Genomic DNA, 20,538 nt, shown 5'->3' with positions numbered 1-20,538 from the left:
AACGGGTTCTACATGAAACCCCAAAAGGGTTTTACCTGGAATCCCAAGGGTTCTACCTGGAACCAAAAAGGGTTATTCAAAGGGTTCTCCTATGCGGAGAGTATAGTCACTGTCAACAGGGTATTACTCTATCTGACTCAAAAGGACTTGTTTCCAGGAAAAGAGAACAATGGATGGAACAGAATAACACTCTAAACCAGAGGAGCTTCAGTATAACCATTCAAAAAGACAGCTGCGAGCAGCAATGAACGGGGTTCACAGGATGACAGAAAGGACACCAGATCAGTTGGATAGGAAAGCGAGCACTCTATCATGTCGGAACTATCTTACTTTATATGCCATTAGGGAAAGCATGACCATGTTTCTCTCTCAATACCACAAGGATGACACAAATGCTGTAAGATGGTTATCTTTGAATGCAGCGGGTAATCATTCTTAAAGTCATTACTTAATCTATTGAGCTACTATATATTGAATGGAGCAACAATCTCAAAAGCATTCAAGTCTAATTGTAATGTGTCTAAATAGAACACATGGAGTGAATCTGACATATGGTTCATGAGGAGAAGATGATTGCGGATGATTTTGAGCATTAGCGTTACATATACAAAGGGTGAGTTGTTAACAGTTTTTTAGATATCAATACCAAATTCAGTGTGGTTCATCGTAGTGACGTCCATGATTGCGATGACAAGTTTCAAGTTGATAGGCCAATATGGAGTGGATTTACAGTGGTTTCAATGGACACAAAAAAAACTACAGTTTTTTGATTTGTCAATAACTCTGCCATGTGCTAATATGCATCTGCTGATATAATGTGGCAGTCTTTGAATGCGTCAATGTTATTTTCTCAAAATATTTAGTGGCTATTGTGATTAGTCCAAAGACCAAATTTGCAGTGAATCTGACTTTTAGTCAATGAGAGATTTTTTATGATTATTTTAAGCATTAGGGTTACATCGTCAAAAAACTGAATTGTTAATAGTTTCCTTAATTTTTAAGATATCAATGTCAAACTTAACATGGTCCATCGTGGCAATAGCTTTGATGACCCTAAAAAGTTTTATGTTGTTAGGCCTTGTGGAGTGGATTTACGAAAGATTTACGAAAGACACGTAAAATCTGAAATCCTAATTTATCAATATCTCAGCCATCTCTTAATCAATCCCTTAGCTTTTATCAAACTAAGTTAAGAGATGTACCATGGGATACAAGATGGAGGAAAATCTATCCTGACGGACCTTATGAGTCCTTGAGGCAAATTTGTTCAGCATGAGGAAAAGCACCTACATGCAAAAGTTCAAGTCTCTAGGTCAAACAAGGTAACAGATATGAGGGTTTAAGTAAGACTACTTATAACAGCGCCATCTATAGGCCACTCTGTGCCATTATTTTTGACAAAGTTATTCATGGCCTCTAGTTTCTGTGTGATAAATTAGAAAAAAGTGACCAATCTATGCTGTTGAAAGTTTGAAACACACCCCTGTATTGACCTATGAGAATCCTCTTTAGTATATTGATTAAACAAATACAATAAGGTCAACTGTATGATAGGCTGAGGTGGTAGAGATGTTCACACTCCAAAACCACAGGGTGGGGAACTTGCACCAGGTCTAGAGTTCATAACCTTCTAGAGTTTTCTTTAGCTGGGGGACAGTCTGCCTTCACTAACCTCCTGGAAAAAGATCAACAGTAGGGTTGTCCAAATTTTTGTGACATGTGAGATACTTGACAGATTCTACAGTAACCTATTCCCAGTACCAAACAGACTCCTAGCTTCTACTGTATGGCATTAAGAGTATCTAATCCTCTCAGAGGTGCCTATGGCAGAAGGAGCTTGGAGTTGTTTCTCAACCGGATAACAGTCACTCTTTGTAAAGGGATTCCTGCTATACATAAACTCCCCGCATATGTGTATCCCATCCACAAACACCGGGTGATATGTCAAAAGTGCTGAAGTAGTTCCTCACATCCACTATGGCTTTAGCCCTGTTGGCACTGTGACAAACAGTGGTGTTCAAAAACGTTAACCCTCATGGGTACACACTGTCACCAAATAGTACACATGTACATGTACATACAGTCCTCACCATACTTATTGGGATAGTGATTTGATTTGATTTGATTTGAGCTAAAATAAAAATGTTGTCTCTATACTCTAGAATTTTGGATTTGAGATCAAATGATAGTACAGAATGTCATATTTTATTTTAGGGTATTTTCATACACATCTGTTGTCTGTATGTCTTCCTGAAACGTAAATGAATGGTGTCTGGAGTGATTTTCTTTTTAAATGAGCAGAGATTATGTTTCAGAACACTTCTAAATTCATTGTGATGCTGCCACGATTAAGAAAATCCCTGAACGGATTATGAATAATCATGAGTATGAAAATTACAGAGGCTACAACAACAGATTATCCTCTCATCTTTGTGCCTCTGTAACTTGCTCACTCGTCATTATTCATGATTCATTCATGATTTTTCCGAATCATGGCAGCATCCAAATGAATGCCTTCTATCCTCACTTACAAAGTGACTCCAAAATGACACCCAACATCTTTCACCATACAGTTACTATTCAGCAATACCCAAAACACAGCCAAAACAAAAGGCAAACAAGTTTGAAGAGTCGCAAGACACCAAATACTAGACCAAATACTAAATGTTTGACTACTTCAATACGCTATAAGTGAATTTGTCAAAATTCTTATGATTTCTTCAAATGGGGGGACTAGATACATAAAGTGCTTTCATTTCTAAATGGTTAAACAGATATGTAATGAAAAACCCTCAAATAAAAGATGACATTCTTTATTTTCGACTCATATTAATCATGTTATCTAAAATCCAAAATGCTGAAGTAGAGAGACAAAATAAAATGTTGTCCAAATGCATATGGTGAGGACTGTAATTTACACACGCACACACTGTTCATTATATAAGTGAAGGGCTCCTCCGTCATGGCCAGGGAGGAGAGTCTACAAGCCAATCAGGACCCAGCAAGAAGAGGAGGAATACACACACAACCAGGGCTGGTGGGACACAGAAGTGTGAAGACAAATATATACAGACACAGCACATTTTAGGCACTGCCGGAAGGCTGGCCTATGACCCCTCGTCCCTACCTGGCCCCCTATGGCTTGTAAACACACGTGGATTTCCCTGTTACGCCATCACACACCCAATACACACACACACGGACACATGTATAAATCTGAGATAATTGCGCAACAATTGGGACAGCAATGTTCCAAACTGGAGTCGTAGTGGCATATAAATGACACTGAATATACAAAATATTAAGAACACCCGCTCTTTTCATGACAAAGACTGACCGGCTGAATAAACCCCAAGTGTGGTGAAAAGGTGTTGATTTCAGAAACAAGTTTTTTTTGAGAGCTGTCATTGCTGACCTGTCATGCCTGACATGCCCACACAAAAATACTGTCACTTAAAGGTCCAATGTACAGTGCCTTGCGAAAGTATTCGGCCCCCTTGAACTTTGCAACCTTTTGCCACATTTCAGGCTTCAAACATAAAGATATAAAATTGTATTTTTTTGTGAAGAATCAACAACAAGTGGGACACAATCATGAAGTGGAACGACATTTATTGGATATTTCAAACTTTTTTAACAAATCAAAAACTGAAAAATTGGGCGTGCAAAATTATTCAGCCCCTTTACTTTCAGTGCAGCAAACTCTCTCCAGAAGTTCAGTGAGGATCTCTGAATGATCCAATGTTGACCTAAATGACTAATGATGATAAATACAATCCACCTGTGTGTAATCAATTCTCCGTATAAATGCACCTGCACTGTGATAGTCTCAGAGGTCCGTTAAAAGCGCAGAGAGCATCATGATGAACAAGGAACACACCAGGCAGGTCCGAGATACTGTTGTGAAGAAGTTTAAAGCCGGATTTGGATACAAAAAGATTTCCCAAGCTTTAAACATCCCAAGGAGCACTGTGCAAGCGATAATATAATAAAATACAATTTTATATCTTTATGTTTGAAGCCTGAAATGTGGCAAAAGGTCGCAAAGTTCAAGGGGGCCGAATACTTTCGCAAGGCACTGTAGCTGTTTTTATCTCAATAATTATTTATTTTGAATTTTCTACATTGTAGAATAATAGTGAAGACATCACAACTATGAAATAACACATATGGAATTATGTAGTAACCCCAAAAAGTTAAACCAATCTAAAAATATTTTTGATTTTCAATTCTTCAAAGTAGCCACCCTTTGCCTTGATGACAGTTTTGCACACTTGGCATTCTCTCAACCAGCTTCATGAGGTAGTCACCTGGAATGCATTTAAACTAATAGGTGTGCCTTGTTAAAAGTTATTTCATGGAATTTCTTTCCTACTTAATGCATTTGAGCCAATCAGTTGTTGTGACAAGGTAGGGTTGATATACAGAAGATAGCCCTATTTGGTAAAAGACCAAGTCCATATTATGGCAAGAACAGCTCAAATAAGGAAATCCCGAACACTGTCGACCAGTCACTCTTCTATCCATCGCATTCAGCACATGTACAAAACCTCAGAACTCTGGGAACAGAGTGTGATTGTGATGAAAATAAACTCTCCTATCTGCATTTAGAATGTCTGTATTACTTCATGGCCACAAAAGGCAGACATTGTGGCTTAAAAGAAGGTACAGTAGTGTACACTGTCTGGCTATTGGCCAGTAGTTTGAGGAGCAAGAAAACTCCAGAAGACTATGTTCACTGCAATATATGCTCCCATGTTCGGTTGCCCTAGCCACGTGGGATGGGCCTCTTTTTCCAAGGGATGGTCCTCTTCCTCAGGGCACTAGGCAGAATAGGGACAGCTCCCTCCCGTCACAAGAGCCCAAGTCCTGAGATTGACCTTCAGAAGCTTACTGAGTGTAGGAACACAGCAGCTTGCCAAAACCTCCTGTTTGCAAGACCTTACCAAAGGCCTTTCTAGAGGCCTGCCTAGAAATGATCAGGAGGGATGTGTTTGGAAGGCCTACAAAGAGATGATTGCCTGTGGGGGAGATTGAGATCAGATGCGTTGAAAGAACACAATGTGTTACTGAACGAGACCGCACCCACAGCCAGGCTGTGGAGTACCCAGAGTGCACAGAGCTAGAGCTGCAGGCATTAGGGATCAGTGGTGGAAAAAGTACTACATTCTCATACTTGAGTAAAAGTAAATACGTTAGTAGAAAATGAAAAAAAAAAGTGAGTCACCCAGTAAAATACTACTTGAATAAAAGTCTAAACGTATTTGGTTTTAAATATACAACTATCAAAAGTCAAAGTAAAAGTACGAACAATAAAAATTTCCTTATATTAAGCAAACCAGATGACACAATGTTCTTGTTTTATTTATTTATGGATAGCCAGGGTCACAATCCAACACTCAGACATCGTTTAAAAACAAAGCATTTGTGTTTAGGGAGTCTGCCAGATCAGAGGCAGTAGGGATGCTCTCTTGATAAGTGTGCGAATTTGACAATTTTCTGTCCTGCTAAGCATACAGAATGTAACGAGTATTTTTGGGTGTCAGGGAAAATGTATGAGGTAAAAAGTACATTTTCTTTAGGAATGTAGTGAAGTAAAAGTAAAAGTTGTCAAAAATATAAATAGTAAAGTAAAATAAAGCATCAATACGGCTGCAGTGTCCTTATAAAGGCAACGAAGTGGCAGAGTGATGGAGGTGCAAACCATGAATAGAAAGTTTAAGTATTTTTTTGTTTTAGCAGGGACAGTAAACATTAAAACTTAGCTCACATAATATAAATTAAAAGTATGCATTAAGGTGTCTGTAATAGAATATCTTTTTTTTTTTTTTACATTAGTGGAGTGCCAAGATTGAGGTGCAGTGGCTTCAAAACAGTGCCCCTCTCAGTCATCTAGTGCATACAGTGCCTTCGGAAAGTATTGAGACCCCTTGACTTTTTCCACATTTTGATACGTTACAGCCTTATTCTAAAATTGATTTAAAAAAAATATTCCCTCAATCTACACACAATAACCCATAATAACAAAGCAAAACCGGGAAAAGTTTGCTAATTTATAAAAATGTAAAAACAGAAATATGAACATTTACATAAGTATTCAGACCCTTTACTCAGTACTTTGTTGAAGCACCTTAGGCAGCGATAATAGCATTGAGTCTTCTTGGGTTTGACGCTACAAGCTTGGCACACCTGTATTGGGGAGTTTCTCCCATTATTCTCTGCAGATCCTCTCAAGCTCTGTCAGGTTGGATGGGGAGTGGCACTGCACAGCTATTTTCAGGTCTCTCTAGAGATGTTTGATCGGGTTCAAGACCAGGCTCTGGCTGGGCCACTCAAGGACATTCAGAGACTTGTCCCGAAACAACTCCTGCATTGTCTTGGCTGTGTGCTTAGGGTCGTTGTCGTGTTGGAAGGGTAACCTTCGCCCCAGTCTGAGGTCTTGAGCACTCTGGAGCAGGTTTTTATCAAGGATCTCTGTACTTTGCTCCGTTCATCTTTCCCTCGATCCTGACTAGTCTCCCAGTCCCTGCCGCTGAAAAACATCCCCGCAGCATGATGCTGCCACCACCATGCTTCAATGAAGGGATGGTGCCAGGTTTCCTCCAGACTTGAACCTTGGCATTTGGCCAATCTTGGTTTCAACAGACCAGAGAATCTTGTTTCTCATGGTCTGAGAGTCCTTTGTGTGCCCTTTGGCAAATTCCAAGTGGGCTGTCATGTGCCCTTTACTGAGGAGTGGCTTCCGTCTGGATACTCTACCATAAAAGCCTTATTGGTGGAGTGCTGCAGAGATGGCTGTCCTTCTGGAAGGTTCTCCCATCTCCACAGAGGAACTCTGGAGCTCTGTTGGAGTGACCATCGGGTTCTTGGTCACCTCCCTGACCAAGGCCCTTCTCCCCCAATTGCTCAGTTTGGCTGGGCGGCTAGCTCTAGGAAGAGTCTTGGTGGTTCCAAATTCTTCCATTTAGGAATGATGGAGGCCACTGTGTTCTTGGGAACCAATGCTGCAGACATTTTTTGGTACCCTTTCCCAGATCTGTGCCTCGACACAATCCTGTCTCGGAGCTCTACGGACAATTCCTTCGACCTCATGGCTTGGTTTTGCTCTGACATGCACTGTCAACTGTGGGACCTTTTCTGGGCAGGTGTGTTCCTTTCCAAATCAATTCCAATCAATTTAATTTACCACAGGTGGATTCCAATTAAGTTGTAGAAACATCTCTGAGCTCAATTTCAAGTCTCATAGCAAAGGGTCTGAATACTTAAGTAAATAAGGTATTTCTGTTTTTTATTTGTAATAATTTGCAAATAATTTCTGTTTTCGCTTTGTCATTATGGGGTATTGTGTGTAGATTGCTGAGATTTAAAAAACATTTTTTTGAATAAGCTGAAACGTATCAAACTGGAAAAAGTTGACCTCCCAACTTGGGAGGTCAACTTTTTCCACAGTGTGTTATGTTTCAGCCTTATTCTAATTTTTTTTTATGCCACTAGAGATTCTGGGTTCGAGTCCAGGCTCTGTGGGCTGCGAGCTGCGACCGGGAGACCCATGGGGTGGCGCAAAATTGGCCTAGCGTCGTCTGGGTTAGGGGAGGGTTTAGCTGGCAGGGATGTCCTTGTTCCATCGTGTACTAGTGACCCCTGTGGCGGGCTGGGTGCAGTGCACACTAACACGGGCGCCAGGTGTATGGTGTTTCCTCCGACACATTTGTGCGGCTGGCTTCTTTCTGGGTTAAGTGGGAAAAAGAACGTGGAAAAAGTCAAGGGGTCTGAATACTTTCTGAAGGCACTGTCTTTAAATATTTGGAAGATACTTGGTAGGCAGAGCATTCATTTTCTCCTCCCCTCTGTCATTCTACAATCAGTAAATCACAACTTTTTTTTGTGTGTGTGTGAATTTGAGCCCTTTTTTCTCCCCAATTTCGTGGTATCCAATTGTTTTAGTAACTACTATCTTGCCTCACCGCTACAACTCCAGTACGAGCTCGGGAGAGACGAAGGTTGAAAGTCATGCGTCCTCCGATACACAACCCAACCAAGCCGCACTGCTTCTTAACACAGCCGCACCAATGTGTTGGAGGAAACACCGTGCACCTGGCAACCTTAGTTAGCGCGCACTGCGCCCGGCCCGCCACAGGAGTCGCTGGTGCGCGATGAGACAAGGACATCCCTACCGGCCAAACCCTCTCAGTAAATCACAACTTGAAGGGGAATGGTTTAGTGGTGCGCTTCGCACCAGAAAGATGGGCCTTGGTTCAAAGAAAACAGACGTCTAAGGATATTTGACAGAATCAGCATATGATGTTGAAGAGAAGGTTGTTTCCCTATGTTAGAAAGAGGCCAAGGAGTCCTTGGTTTGCCATGGCACCCACCTACAAAACAGTGATCTCTCAGTGGTCTTTCACTTGCAGCTCATCAACCTGCACTTGGATTAACTAGCTGTCAAAGTGAATGTTTTCTACAGACTACAGAGCACCCACAGAGGACAATTTCCCTGTTTTTGAGGACTTACTGGGAACATCAAACAACTAGCACTGCTTCAATAAAGTCATTGTGAATTACAATGCCCGGATGTAGTGAAAATCCCACAGGCTAAGATAGTGATCAGTTATTTTAAATTTATGTAATACAGTAGTGAAATCTTATGCAATTATACAAACAATGGACTTGCTGCCTTAGTTAAGAAATGTGGAGTTGCTTCTTGTTACTATCGACCACACCAGTAGCCTACACAGCCTATACAGTGGTCAAACCTAAACACAGGCCTCTAACAGTTGAGCACATTCCACCTTCATCCAACACTTCACAAGAGCCATTTAGTGACAGAGATGCTCCACTGTGGGAGTGACGTCAGTTCTGTTCTTACCTGGAAGTTGCCCACCATAATGAGTCCTGCAGCACAGATCCAGCCAGTGGAAAGGCCGGCAGTGTTAAGGACACAGTTCTGGTGCTTCTCTATGACGTGGGCATACCGCAGCAGCCCTATCAAAATCACTGAGGGAGGGAGGAGAAACAAAACAAACATTTTTATTTTCACCTATCTATCAAGCAGACAGAACCACTCATCTGGTGACGGCTCACTATCAAATCTGCCAGAGCATGGAATCAACAAGAAACAACACTCTACATGTACCTCTTGCAGAGTAGGGAGTAGTCCACTCTTGGATATTGAGTTGCAAGATGGAAAAGAAGATAGAATGTGCATAACACTATGCCAAGAAGTGCCGTCTCTGCCGAGTTGTTAAGAACTGGAAACCAAGTTGTGTGCAGATTCCTAATGGCTCTGTACCAAACTGGCCAGTGAAGGCTTCGCTACAGCCGTACAGCACTTCCAAGAGCAGCAAACTGTTCTCCCAAAAATCCATTGGATGGAAATAGGTTCACATCTGGTGTCCATCTCACCACCAAGCGAGTGTTTAGACGTGCGTGTTGTCAATACAGTGATAATACAGCAGATAATGCAATAAAAAATCCCTGTTTGCTAGTGATTCTTTGGCAAATTCACTAGTTAGGACACAGTGAGGGATCTACTTTGTGGCCGGGGTTTCAGACGTTACCATTCTTCTCATCGCAACTCCACACCAAGCGCCAGAGTTAAGTAAACGCTCTCGCAGTGTGTGTGCTCAAACAAAAACGCGCCATCCCTTTGTGGCTCCTGGTGGTGTGCTTTGTTCACGTGTTTGAGTACGTGATCGCTAGCACTTTGTGCTGCATTCAACCCCCCAAGCAGTGCCTCTAACCGCTCCCCGACATAAGAGAGCCCTGTTCAAACAAACTGAACCGTGGGGGGTATTAAAATGCACTGTTTGATAAGACTGTTATGTAGTAATCACTTCAAAACCTGTCCATTCTAACTTTGTTCTAACTTCAAACTGGTAAGGACAGTACAAATTATACAATTGCAAATACTGTACATGCACTGTAATGGATCCAGATATGTGATATATCCATGTTCATACTGTATGCCCTTTGGCAAACATTTTGGCACATAAATCAATCTGAAAAGAGACCTTTTGAACAGGGTATAATAAGCGAATCATAGTTTTTTAGGTCTCCAATGCAGTCCTTATAGGGAACATTCCTTGACAGTTAAGGTTTCTAAGGCTGAATATTCCAAAAAAGCCAATACACTCTGCATCCATGATTGGCTTTGAAGCACAAACAAAACAACCAAAATAGCTGGTTTCAAGAGGTTTTGGCAGAGAAACAGCACTGCTGTAATTGCCCATGATCGGGCTGCTGCGGTTAGTTCATGTGGTATCGGAGTGGGGGACACACACAGAAAGTTCTCCTTTCAGGGGGTGGAGTAAAAGGGGCGAGGGGGGGGGGGGGGGGGGCATGGGGGGGCATAGACTTCTGTTTGTGGAACAGAGACCTTGTTAGATTCACAGTCACAGCTGGAAAAACATAGACCTGGAGCTTTTGGTATTTTTGATATTCTATTAGGATCCCCATTAGCTGTTGCAAAAGCAGTAGCTAGTCTTCCCTGGAGTCCACACAAAACATGAATACAGAACATTAATAGACAAGAACAGCTCAAGGACAGAACTACATCAGAACTACATTTTAAAAAGGCACACGTAGCCTACATATCAATACATAAACAAAACTATCTAGCTTTTACAACTACATTTAGTGATGCCCAGTGAGACAAACTATTTTACTTTTACAGTGAAATAGGATGACAGAACTACAGACATCCCTGACAGTTATGTACAGTGTACTGGGTATGACTATGAGTGAGTGGATAGCTAACAGAGTAGTCATCGATCTGCATCGTAATCCAAACTCGAACAATTTGCTGCCATTTTGCCACCAAATCATTTTATCTGGTCTCAGTGCCGTCAGTGCATTAACTTCTTATGGCTGGGGGGCAGTATTGAGCAGCTTGGATGAATAAGGTGCCCAGAGTAAACTGCCTGCTACTCATGCCCAGAAGCTAAGATATGCATATCATTAGTAGATTTGGATAGAAAACACTCTGACGTTTCTAAAACTATTTGAATGATGTCTGTGAGTATAACAGAACTCATATGGCAGGCAAAAACCTGAAAAATCCAACCAGGAAGTGGGAAATCTGAGGGGTATAGGTTTTCAAGCCTTTGCCTATCCAATATACAGTGTAAAATGTGGTCCGATTGCACTTCCTAAGGCTTCCACTAGATGTCAACAGTCTTTAGAACCTTGTTTCAGGCTTCTACTGTGAAGGGGGAGTGAATAAAAGCTGTTTGAGTCAGGTGTCTGGCAGAATGCCATGAGCTAAGTCTCGCGCGCGGCCGTGAGCACGAGCTCTGTTATTTTTCATTTCTAAAGACAAAGGAATTGTCCGGTTGGAATATTATTGCAGATTTATGATAAAAACATCCTAAAGATTGATTCTATACATCGTTTGACATGCTTCTACGAACTGTAATGGAACTGTCGTCTGAACTAAGTGCCTGCGCCTTGTGAATTTGGATTTGTGAACTAAACGCGCGAACAAACAAACATTTATTGTGGAACTGGGATTCCTGGGAGTGCATTCCTACGAAGATCATTAAAGGTAAGTTAATATTTATAATGCTATTTCTGACTTCTGTTTACTCCACAACATGGCGTGTATCCGTATGGTTTGTTTTGGTCGCTGAGCGCTGTACTCAGATTATTCCATGGTGTGCTTCCGCTGTAAAGATTTTTTGAAATCTGAAACTAGTTGCATTAAGATGACGACACCGCATGCTGATAATGGACCTATGATGCATCACCCTTCCTATTCAAAAGAAACATGAGTTTCACTGGTACATACCCATGAAGGATCCGGTACTGCAGATGAGGCTGAAGAAGCAACTCTCAGGGGGAAGGGTGCCACACTTACTGCAATGAAAACAGAGGGAGGGAGGGATCAGTTAGTGTCTGAACTCTGCGGTACTGAAATAGACCCGGCCATGTTTCCCTTGGCAAAAGCAACAGACCGACCTCATGTAGATGGGTAACATGGTGAGCAGATTCTTTGGAAGCCAAGCTCGACCACACAGCTGGAAATATTGGCGGCATTTCAGTACGCTCAGTACTACAACTGATTCCTCCCTACTTCTGTGGCACCCTTCCATGCAATAAAGCTGCAAGTGAACAGCAAATCTGGTTTCCAAAAAACATACACAACGCCTCTCCCACATGTGACCTACTTGTGGTGTGTATGTACTGACACGTATGTGTAACTGATGTAACTGATAGACACACACACACACACACACACACACATGTTAATGTTTTTAAATGTATGTACATTTTAAAGTCTTTAGTCTGTAATGTCTTTTTCGTTATGTGTTGGACCCCTGTAAGACTAGCTGTCTCCACTGGCTTCGGCTAATAAGGATCCTAAAGAATCAAATCAAACTCTCAAACTGGTTCCTTCTCTTCTTTCCGTAGTCTGCACTTACAGTTGAAGTCAGAAGTTTACATACACCTTAGCCAAATACATTTAAACTCAGTTTCACAATTCCTGACATTTAATCAGAATAAAAAATCCCTATCTTAGGCCAGTTAGGATCACCACTTTATTTAAAAAATGTGAAATGTCAGAATAGTAGAAATAATTATTTATTCCAGCTTTTATTTCTTTCATCATATTCCCCACGGGTCAGAAGTTTACATACACTCAATCAGTATTTGGTAGCATTGCCTTTAAATTGTTTAACTTGGGTCAAACATTTTGGGTAGCCTTCCACAAGTTCCCACAGTAAATTGGGTGAATTTTGGCCCATTCCTCCTGACAGAGCTGGTGTGACTGAGTCAGGTTTGTAGGCCTCCTTGCTCGCACACGCTTTTTCAGTTCTGCCCACAAATTATCTCGAGGATTGAGGTCAGGGCTTTGTGATGGGCACTCCAATACCTGGACTTTGTTGTCCTTAAAGGCATTTTGCCACAACTTTGGAAGTATTCTTGGGGCCATTGTCCATTTGGAAGACCCATTTGCGACTAAGCTTTAACTTCCTGACTGATGTCTTGAGATGTTGCTTCAATATATCCACATCATTTCCCTACCTCATGATGCCATCTATTTTGTGAAGTGCACCAGTCCCTCCTGCAGCAAAGCACCTCCACAACATGATGCTGCCACCCCTGTGCTTCACAGTTGGGATGGTGTTCTTCGGCTTGCAAGCCCCCCTCCTTTTCATCCATATATAACAATGGTCATTATGGCCAAGCAGTTCTATTTTTGTTTAATCAGACCAGAGGACACTTCTCCAAAAAGTACCATCTTTGTCCCCATGTGCAGTTTCAAACCGTAGTCTGGCTTTTTTATGGCGGTTTTTGAGCAGTGGTTTCTTCCTTGCTTAGCGGCCTTGCAGGTTATGTCGATATAGGACTTGTTTTACTGTGGATATAGATACTTTTATACCTGTTTCCTCCAGCATCTTCACAAGGTCCTTTGCTGTTGTTCTGGGATTGATTTGCACTTTTCGCACCAAAGTACGTTATTCTCTAGGAGACATAACGCGTCTCCTTCCTGAGCAGTATGACGGCTGCATGGTCTCATGGTGTTAATACTTGCGTACTATTGTTTGTACAGATGAACGTGGTACCTTCAGGAGTTTGGAAATTGCTCCCAAGGATGAACCAGACTTGTGGAGGTCTACATTTTATTTTCTGAGGTCTTGGCTGATTTATTTAGATTTTCTCATGATGTCAAGCAAAGAGGCACTGAGTTTGAAGGTAGGTCTTGAAATACATCCACAGGTACACCTCCAATTGACTCAAATGATGTCAATTAGCCTATCAGAAGCTTCTAAAGCCATGACATCATTTTCTGGAATATTCCGAGCTGTTTAAAGGCACAGTCAACTTAGTGTATGCAAACTTCTGACCCACTGGAATTGTGATACAGTGAATTATAAGTGAAATAATCTGTCTGTAAACAATTGTTGGAAATATTACTTGTGTCATGCACAAAGTAGATGTCCTAACTGACTTGCCAAAACTATAGTTTGTTAAAAATCAATTTGTGGAGTGGTTGAAAAACGAGTTTTAATGACTCCAACTAAGTGTATGTAAACGTCAGACTTCAACTGTATATGTAAAAGTCCCCGTAGGTGTCCACCGCATTGCATTCACCTATCCTGTGTTTTCAGATCCGTGCAGATGAGAGGAAGGAGACTATGAGAGGTTATTGAGGAAAACATGCATGGATCAAGGAGCATGTGTAGATCATTGAGAGAATCCGAACATGGGAAAAAAAATATCTCACTTTCCCACACACAGGTCAAAACATTTCACAGTACAAAACCCGTGACCAGTGCACAGAAACCCAGTCACCCACCCACAGACTAAAGCCTTCATAAAAGATCACACATACAAAGTGACTAGTCGACATCAAGCATAACACTTCTTGTTGACATTTGTCTTGTCACCATTTTGACGTTTCAAAGGCTCACAGAGGATCCACTAAACAAAATGTTTCACTTCCTGCCAGTGCCAGGCCAGTAAGTGTGTGCATATCTCGCTATCTCTCTCTCTCACGCACACACACATTTAACAAACACACACGCACAAACCACACAGCCAAGGACAAGCTGTGTGTTGTGTAGACATATTCCTGTTATTCTGTAGATGAAGGGGGAGAAAACTTAGCCTGGCAGACGCGACCCACGTGACTCACGACGCAGGGAGAGCTGTGAACACACTAGTCTGGAAAGGAGGCTGTTTTTTAATGCAATATTCGCTCAGAAATTGTGCTGCGGGTTTGATTGGCTCTCTCAAATATTTTAGACCTCTCGTTGTTTGAATTTTCAAATCTAACAGTTGTAATGGAAGGGGGGCGGTGCTCGAGGTCTGTGTTTTGCTGTGCATGTTTGATTGAGGAAGACACAGAGAGCAAATCAGTAAAAGCACAGCCCCCTTCGTCATTGACACTTTGTGCCGACAACATCAAATAGCCATCCCAGACTCTGACGTCAGGAGGACTTTGAGAGTTAGGTGTTAGCCAGACTAGTGAAACCCAGGCTACATAAGAAGGAAAACAGAAAGGTGAAAAAATGAAAGATGAAAAAGACAATAGGGGATATTTAATGTCAGCAGCAACAGGCCATGAAGACCTTGCTCTCCTTGCTGCCTGTTATGTACATTCACTTCATGTACACCATGCGCTTGCTTTCTGTAATGGTAAATGGCAGATGCATTGATCATTCGTTTAACATAATGGATGACCTTCGACCTCAACCAAACAACATGCAGCTCAACTCACAGGGCAAATTGTATATAGTGTAGCATAGTTGTTTACTGGTACTGTGTACATATGCAGTGTAGGCTTCTGTTAGTGTGCGGAGGTAAATGTGAATGAAACAGTACAGCATGGTACAGACTAGAGGTCGACTGATTAATCGGAATGGCCGATTAATTAGGGCCGATTCAAGTTTTCATAACAATCGGAAATCAGTATTTTTGTGCGCCGATTTCCGATAATTTTTTTACATTTTTTTTATACCTTTTATTTAACTAGGCAAGTCAGCTAAGAACACATTCTTATTTTCAATGACTGCCTAGGAACTGTGGGTTAACTGCCTTGTTCAGGGGCAGAATGACAGATTTTCACCTTGTCAGCTCAGGGTTCCAATCTTGCAACCGCACAGTTAACTAGTTCAACGGTCTAACCATTGCACTCCACGAGTAGGCTGCCTGTTACGCGAATGCAGTAGAAGCCAAGGTAAATTGCTAGCTAGCATTAAACTTATCTTATAAAAAACAATCAATCATAATCACTAGTTATAACTACTAATCCAGTTTAGCAGGCAATATTAACCAGGTGAAATTGTGTCATTTCTCTTGCGTTCATTGCACGCAGAGTCAGGGTATATGCAACAGTTTGGGCTGCCTGGCTCATTGCGAACTAATTTGGCTAATTTGGCTTTTGTGGAGCGATGGGTAACGATGCTTCGGGTGTGGCTGTTGTCGATGTGATCCTGGTTCGAGCCCAGGTAGGGGCGAGGAGGGGGACGGAAGCTATACTGTTACACTGGCAATACTATAGTGCCTATAAGAACATCCAATAGTCAAAGATATATGAAATACAAATGGTATAGAGAGAAATAGTCCTATAAATACTATATTAACTAGAACCTAAAACCTCTTACCTTGGAATATTGAAGTCTCATGTTAAAAGGAACCACCAACTTTCATATGTTCTCATGTTCTGAGCAAGGAACTTAAACGTTAGCTTTTTTACATGGCACATATTTTACATGGCACACATTTTTACATGGCACACATTTTTACATGGCACATATTACTTTCTTCTCCAGCACTTAGTTTTTGCATTATTTAAACCAAATTGAACATGTTTCATTATTTATTTAAGGCAAAATTTATTTTATTGATGTTTTATATTAAGTTGTTGTAATTGTCATTATTGCAAATGTAATTTTAAAAAATTTAAAATTAAAATCTGCTGATTAATCGGTGTCGGCCTTTTTGGTCCTCCAATAATCGGTATCGGCGTTGAAAAATCATAATCGGTCGACCTCTAGTACAGACAGTGTAATACGGTACTGACCTGATGAGTGGGACATTGTCCAGGGTACAGCACAGCTCAGGACCCCTCTGTAGAGACAGCTTCTCCTCACACGACTGATTATACAGCCTGGATGAAGAAAAAAAAACATTAGACCTTTACTTTACACTTTTGCTATCAAATGGAACATACTTTACCCACTGGGCAAAAACGAGGTGAATCAACGTTGTTTCCATGTCATTTCAACAAAATAATACAATTTGATGAAGTTGCATCAACAAGGAAAACTGATTGGATTTGCAAAAAGTAATCAACGTAAGGGAATTTAGACTTTTTTTCACCCAACTTTTAACCTGAATCCAATGACAAGGTCATTTTTTTTGTTGATTTCACGTTAAATTCATGTTAGTTGACAACTCAACCAAATGTAAATCAAAACTAGACGTTGAACTGACATCTGTGCCCAGGGGATAACTTTTCTGAGGGAATTGTATTCCTTATTAAGGCATATTTGCAGATGGAACTATTGCATAATCCGCCTTAGACAGGTGGCTATCCTGAATGGACTGTGTGACCTTTGTGAGGTGAGATGAGCGCATAAAGTCACCCATTAGTTATGCTTCGACACATGCAAAGTCTTGATCAGAATGTGTCCCCACCGAACACCCACCACTACTAAAGTAAACACATCTCGCATAACAATATTGTGAGGACAGACACTGGGAGACGAGAAGCAAGTACAGGGAGTGAACATTTAATAAATAACTGACAAGCAACAAACAAGGACAGCGTCTGGACAGGGGAAACATAACGACAATAATGCTGACACAGGGATCAAACCAAGGAACAGACAGATATAGGAAGGGCAATCAATAAAGTAATGGAGTCCAGGTGAGTCCAAAGACGCGCTGGTGCACGTAATGATGGGCAGTCTGGCGCCCTTGAGTGAGCGGGAGCAGGCGTGACAGTACCCCCCCCCCCCCCCCCCCCCCCAGTCCCACCTGGGCAAGCCTGACGGGCCGGCTGAGACATGGGAGCCTGACGATCCCGCTGAGGTGTGGGAGCCTGACAACCCGGCTGAGGCATGACATGGGATGGGAGCCTGCCTGGCCGGCAGAAGCATGGGAGCCAGACGAGCCAGCTGAGGCATGACGTGGGATGTGAACGTGATGAGCCGGCTGAGGCATGGGAGCCTGACAACCCGGCTGAGGCATGACATGGGATGGGAGCCTGCCTGGCCGGCAGAAGCATGGGAGCCCGACAAGCCAGCTGAGGCATGACGTGGGATGGGAGCCTCCCACTTGATGGATGACTGTATTTGTTGATGGGTGCTTGGAAGAACATTGACGCAGGTATTGTTGTATTACATGTGTCTGTCTACTGATCAGAGTACACTTTATCTTGTATGATTTCTAGAATATTTATACATCAAAAACAATTTATTTTATTTGAACTTTTACCCCTTTTTCACCCCAATTTCGTGGTATCCAATTGTTTTAGTAGCTACTATCTTGTCTCATCGCTACAACTCCCGTACGGGCTCGGGAGAGACGAAGGTTGAAAGTCATGCGTCCTCTGATACACAACCCAACCAAGCCACACTGCTTCTTAACACAGCGCGCATCCAACCCGGAAGCCAGCCGCACCAATGTGTCGGAGGAAACACAGTGTACCTGGCAACCTTGGTTAGCGTGCACTGCGCCCCGCCCGCCACAGGAGTCGCTGGTGCGCGATGAGACAAGGAGATCCCTACCGGCCAAACCCTCCCTAACCCGGACGACGCTAGGCCAATTTTGCATCGCCCCACGGACCTCCTGGTCGCGGCCGGTTACGACAGAGCCTGGGCACGAACCCAGAGTCTCTGATGGCACAGCTGGCGCTGCAGTACAGCGCCCTTAACCACTTAACCCTTAACCACTGCGATTGTTAAAAACTAGCAACTTAAGCATTTCACCGCACCCGCTATAACATCCACTAAACTGTGTACGCGACCAATGAACTTTGATTGGAATTCCCTGATTAAGGAGTGTCAGTGGAATGCTCCTTACAGTCAAATGTCCAGGTATAGTGCAAGTATGGGTTTGGAATAGTTGTTTGTTTTTGCTTGGGCACGTCTGCTGCTTGTGGGAATAGCTTGGAATTAATGTAGCACCCTGGCATGTTTAATCCCTGTTTACTTCACACATACCACAGAAGTAATTCTCCCACTCCTAAAAGAATTTGCATGCTATTGCCCTTTCCCCAAAAAGTTGCTTCCCATCCCTGCTTTCCCATAATTAACCCATTACTCCTCTCTCTCTCTCCACATGCTCTCGTTTCTCCCCTCTCCCATATTATTTCTCTCTATGTTCTCCAAACTTGTCTCCATCTCCCTCCTCTCTCCATTTCTCCCTCACCCCGTTTCTCTCATGCCTCACTATGTTTGAATAAGGCAGTCGGGCTCAGGAAGTCTAGAGGGGGGCCTTGTTGATGTAGGCTGAGAAAAGATGGACTATTCCCTCTTGTGAAACGAGCCAGCCATAAATTATAAAATTTCTCCCGAATTAATGTTGAATAAGCAGACTTATTGAGAAGGTACGGTTTCTCTTGCCCTTCTGCAAGAGCTGGTTCATAACCGTTCAAAATCAGTTTGCTGGTTTGACATTTAAAGCACATACGTCAGCAGGAATTTTGGGGGTTTTGATAAAGATTATATAATTACTGAAATTGCTTCTGATTGTCTCGAGTGGAAGTCTACAACTGTGTAACTCTTTCTAGGTAAAATCAATGTGAGGCCGAAATAACATAATGGTCCCCTGTGTCCGCATGGGGAGACTTAAAAACATTCTACCTCACTTTATCATCACATCTCCTGCGCCACTAGTTTATTTAATTCTACACACAGAAACAAAGGCCCTCCCTCGTTCTCCCTTCGTCTAATCTGACCACGACTCTATACTCCTGCTTCCGATGAAGCAGACGCAAGGCTACAAGACTGTTTTGCTAGTACAGACTGGAATATGTTCCGGGATTCATCCAATAACATTGAGGAGTTTACCACATTAGTCACAGGCTTCATCGAACATATACAAATCAAAAACCATGGATTACAGGCAATATCCATGCTTGGCAATATCCATGCTCAGCTTACAAGGAACGAGACACGGATATGGTGCATACAAGAAAGCCCGCTGTGACCTCCAACGAGACATCAAACTAGCAAAATGACAATATAGGAGGAAGGTGGAATCCTATTAAACCTGCTTCAACGGTTATCGTATGAGGCAGGGCTAGCAGACGTCAACAGATTACAAAGGGAAACCCAGACGTGAGATTCCCAGTGATGAAGAACTCCTCAACAAGCTAAATGCCTCTTAAGCTCGCTTCGAGGAATACAATACGGGGGCTTGCGTGAAAGCCCCTGCTGGTCCAGACGACTGTGTGTTCTCTTTCTCCATGGCCGATATAAACCGTAAAGTAAAACGTTTAAACAGGTTCACACTCGCAAGGCCGCCGGGCCAGATGGAATACCAGGGTGCATTCTCAAAGCAGGCACAGATCAAGTGGCATGTGTCTAGACTCAAATGTATATCCTTGTCCCAGTCTGTAATCCCAACATGTTTCAAGTTCACCACCATTGTCCCTGTTCCCAAGAACTCCAAGCTAACCTGCCTAAAATACTATTGCCCTGAAGCACTCACACCTGTAATTATGAAGTGCTTTGAAAGGCTGGTCATGCCACATATAAACACCATCATCCCAGACACCTTGGACCCACTCCAATTTGTATACCGCGTCAACAGATCCACAGCTGATGAAAACTCAAGTGCACTTCACACTGCCTTCTCCCACCTGGACAAGAGGATAAATAACTATGTGAGAATGCTGTTCATAGACTACAGCTCAGCGTTCAACACTATAGTCCACTCCAAGCTCATCACCAAGCTGGGGACCCTAGAACAGAACATCTCCCACTGCAAGTGAATCCTGGACTTCCTGACGACCAGGTGATGAGGGTAGGCAACAACACCTCCGCCACGCTGACCCACAATAAGGGGGCCCCTCGGGGGTGT

The 20,538-nt window shown here is 42.5% G+C and overlaps 1 protein-coding gene across 1 annotated transcript in view; it reads right to left on the bottom strand.

Moving 5' to 3' along the window:
* LOC109865434 (transmembrane protein 150A) overlaps positions 1–20,538 on the bottom strand; it is a 36,174-nt gene that overhangs the window by 3,177 nt on the left and 12,459 nt on the right. Inside the window, exons 4-6 of the mRNA XM_031799495.1 lie at positions 16,529–16,615; positions 11,786–11,853; positions 8,867–8,994 (exon numbers count right to left, since the gene is read on the bottom strand). Coding sequence (XP_031655355.1) covers positions 8,867–8,994; positions 11,786–11,853; positions 16,529–16,615 — 283 coding nt within the window. The remainder of the gene's footprint in view (positions 1–8,866; positions 8,995–11,785; positions 11,854–16,528; positions 16,616–20,538) is intronic.

The sequence above is a fragment of the Oncorhynchus kisutch genome, linkage group LG20, assembly GCF_002021735.2.
Source record: "Oncorhynchus kisutch isolate 150728-3 linkage group LG20, Okis_V2, whole genome shotgun sequence".
Lineage (NCBI taxonomy): Eukaryota > Metazoa > Chordata > Actinopteri > Salmoniformes > Salmonidae > Oncorhynchus > Oncorhynchus kisutch.
The sequence above is the reverse complement of the archived record's forward strand: the minus strand, read 5'-3'. Positions and strand labels throughout refer to the sequence as shown.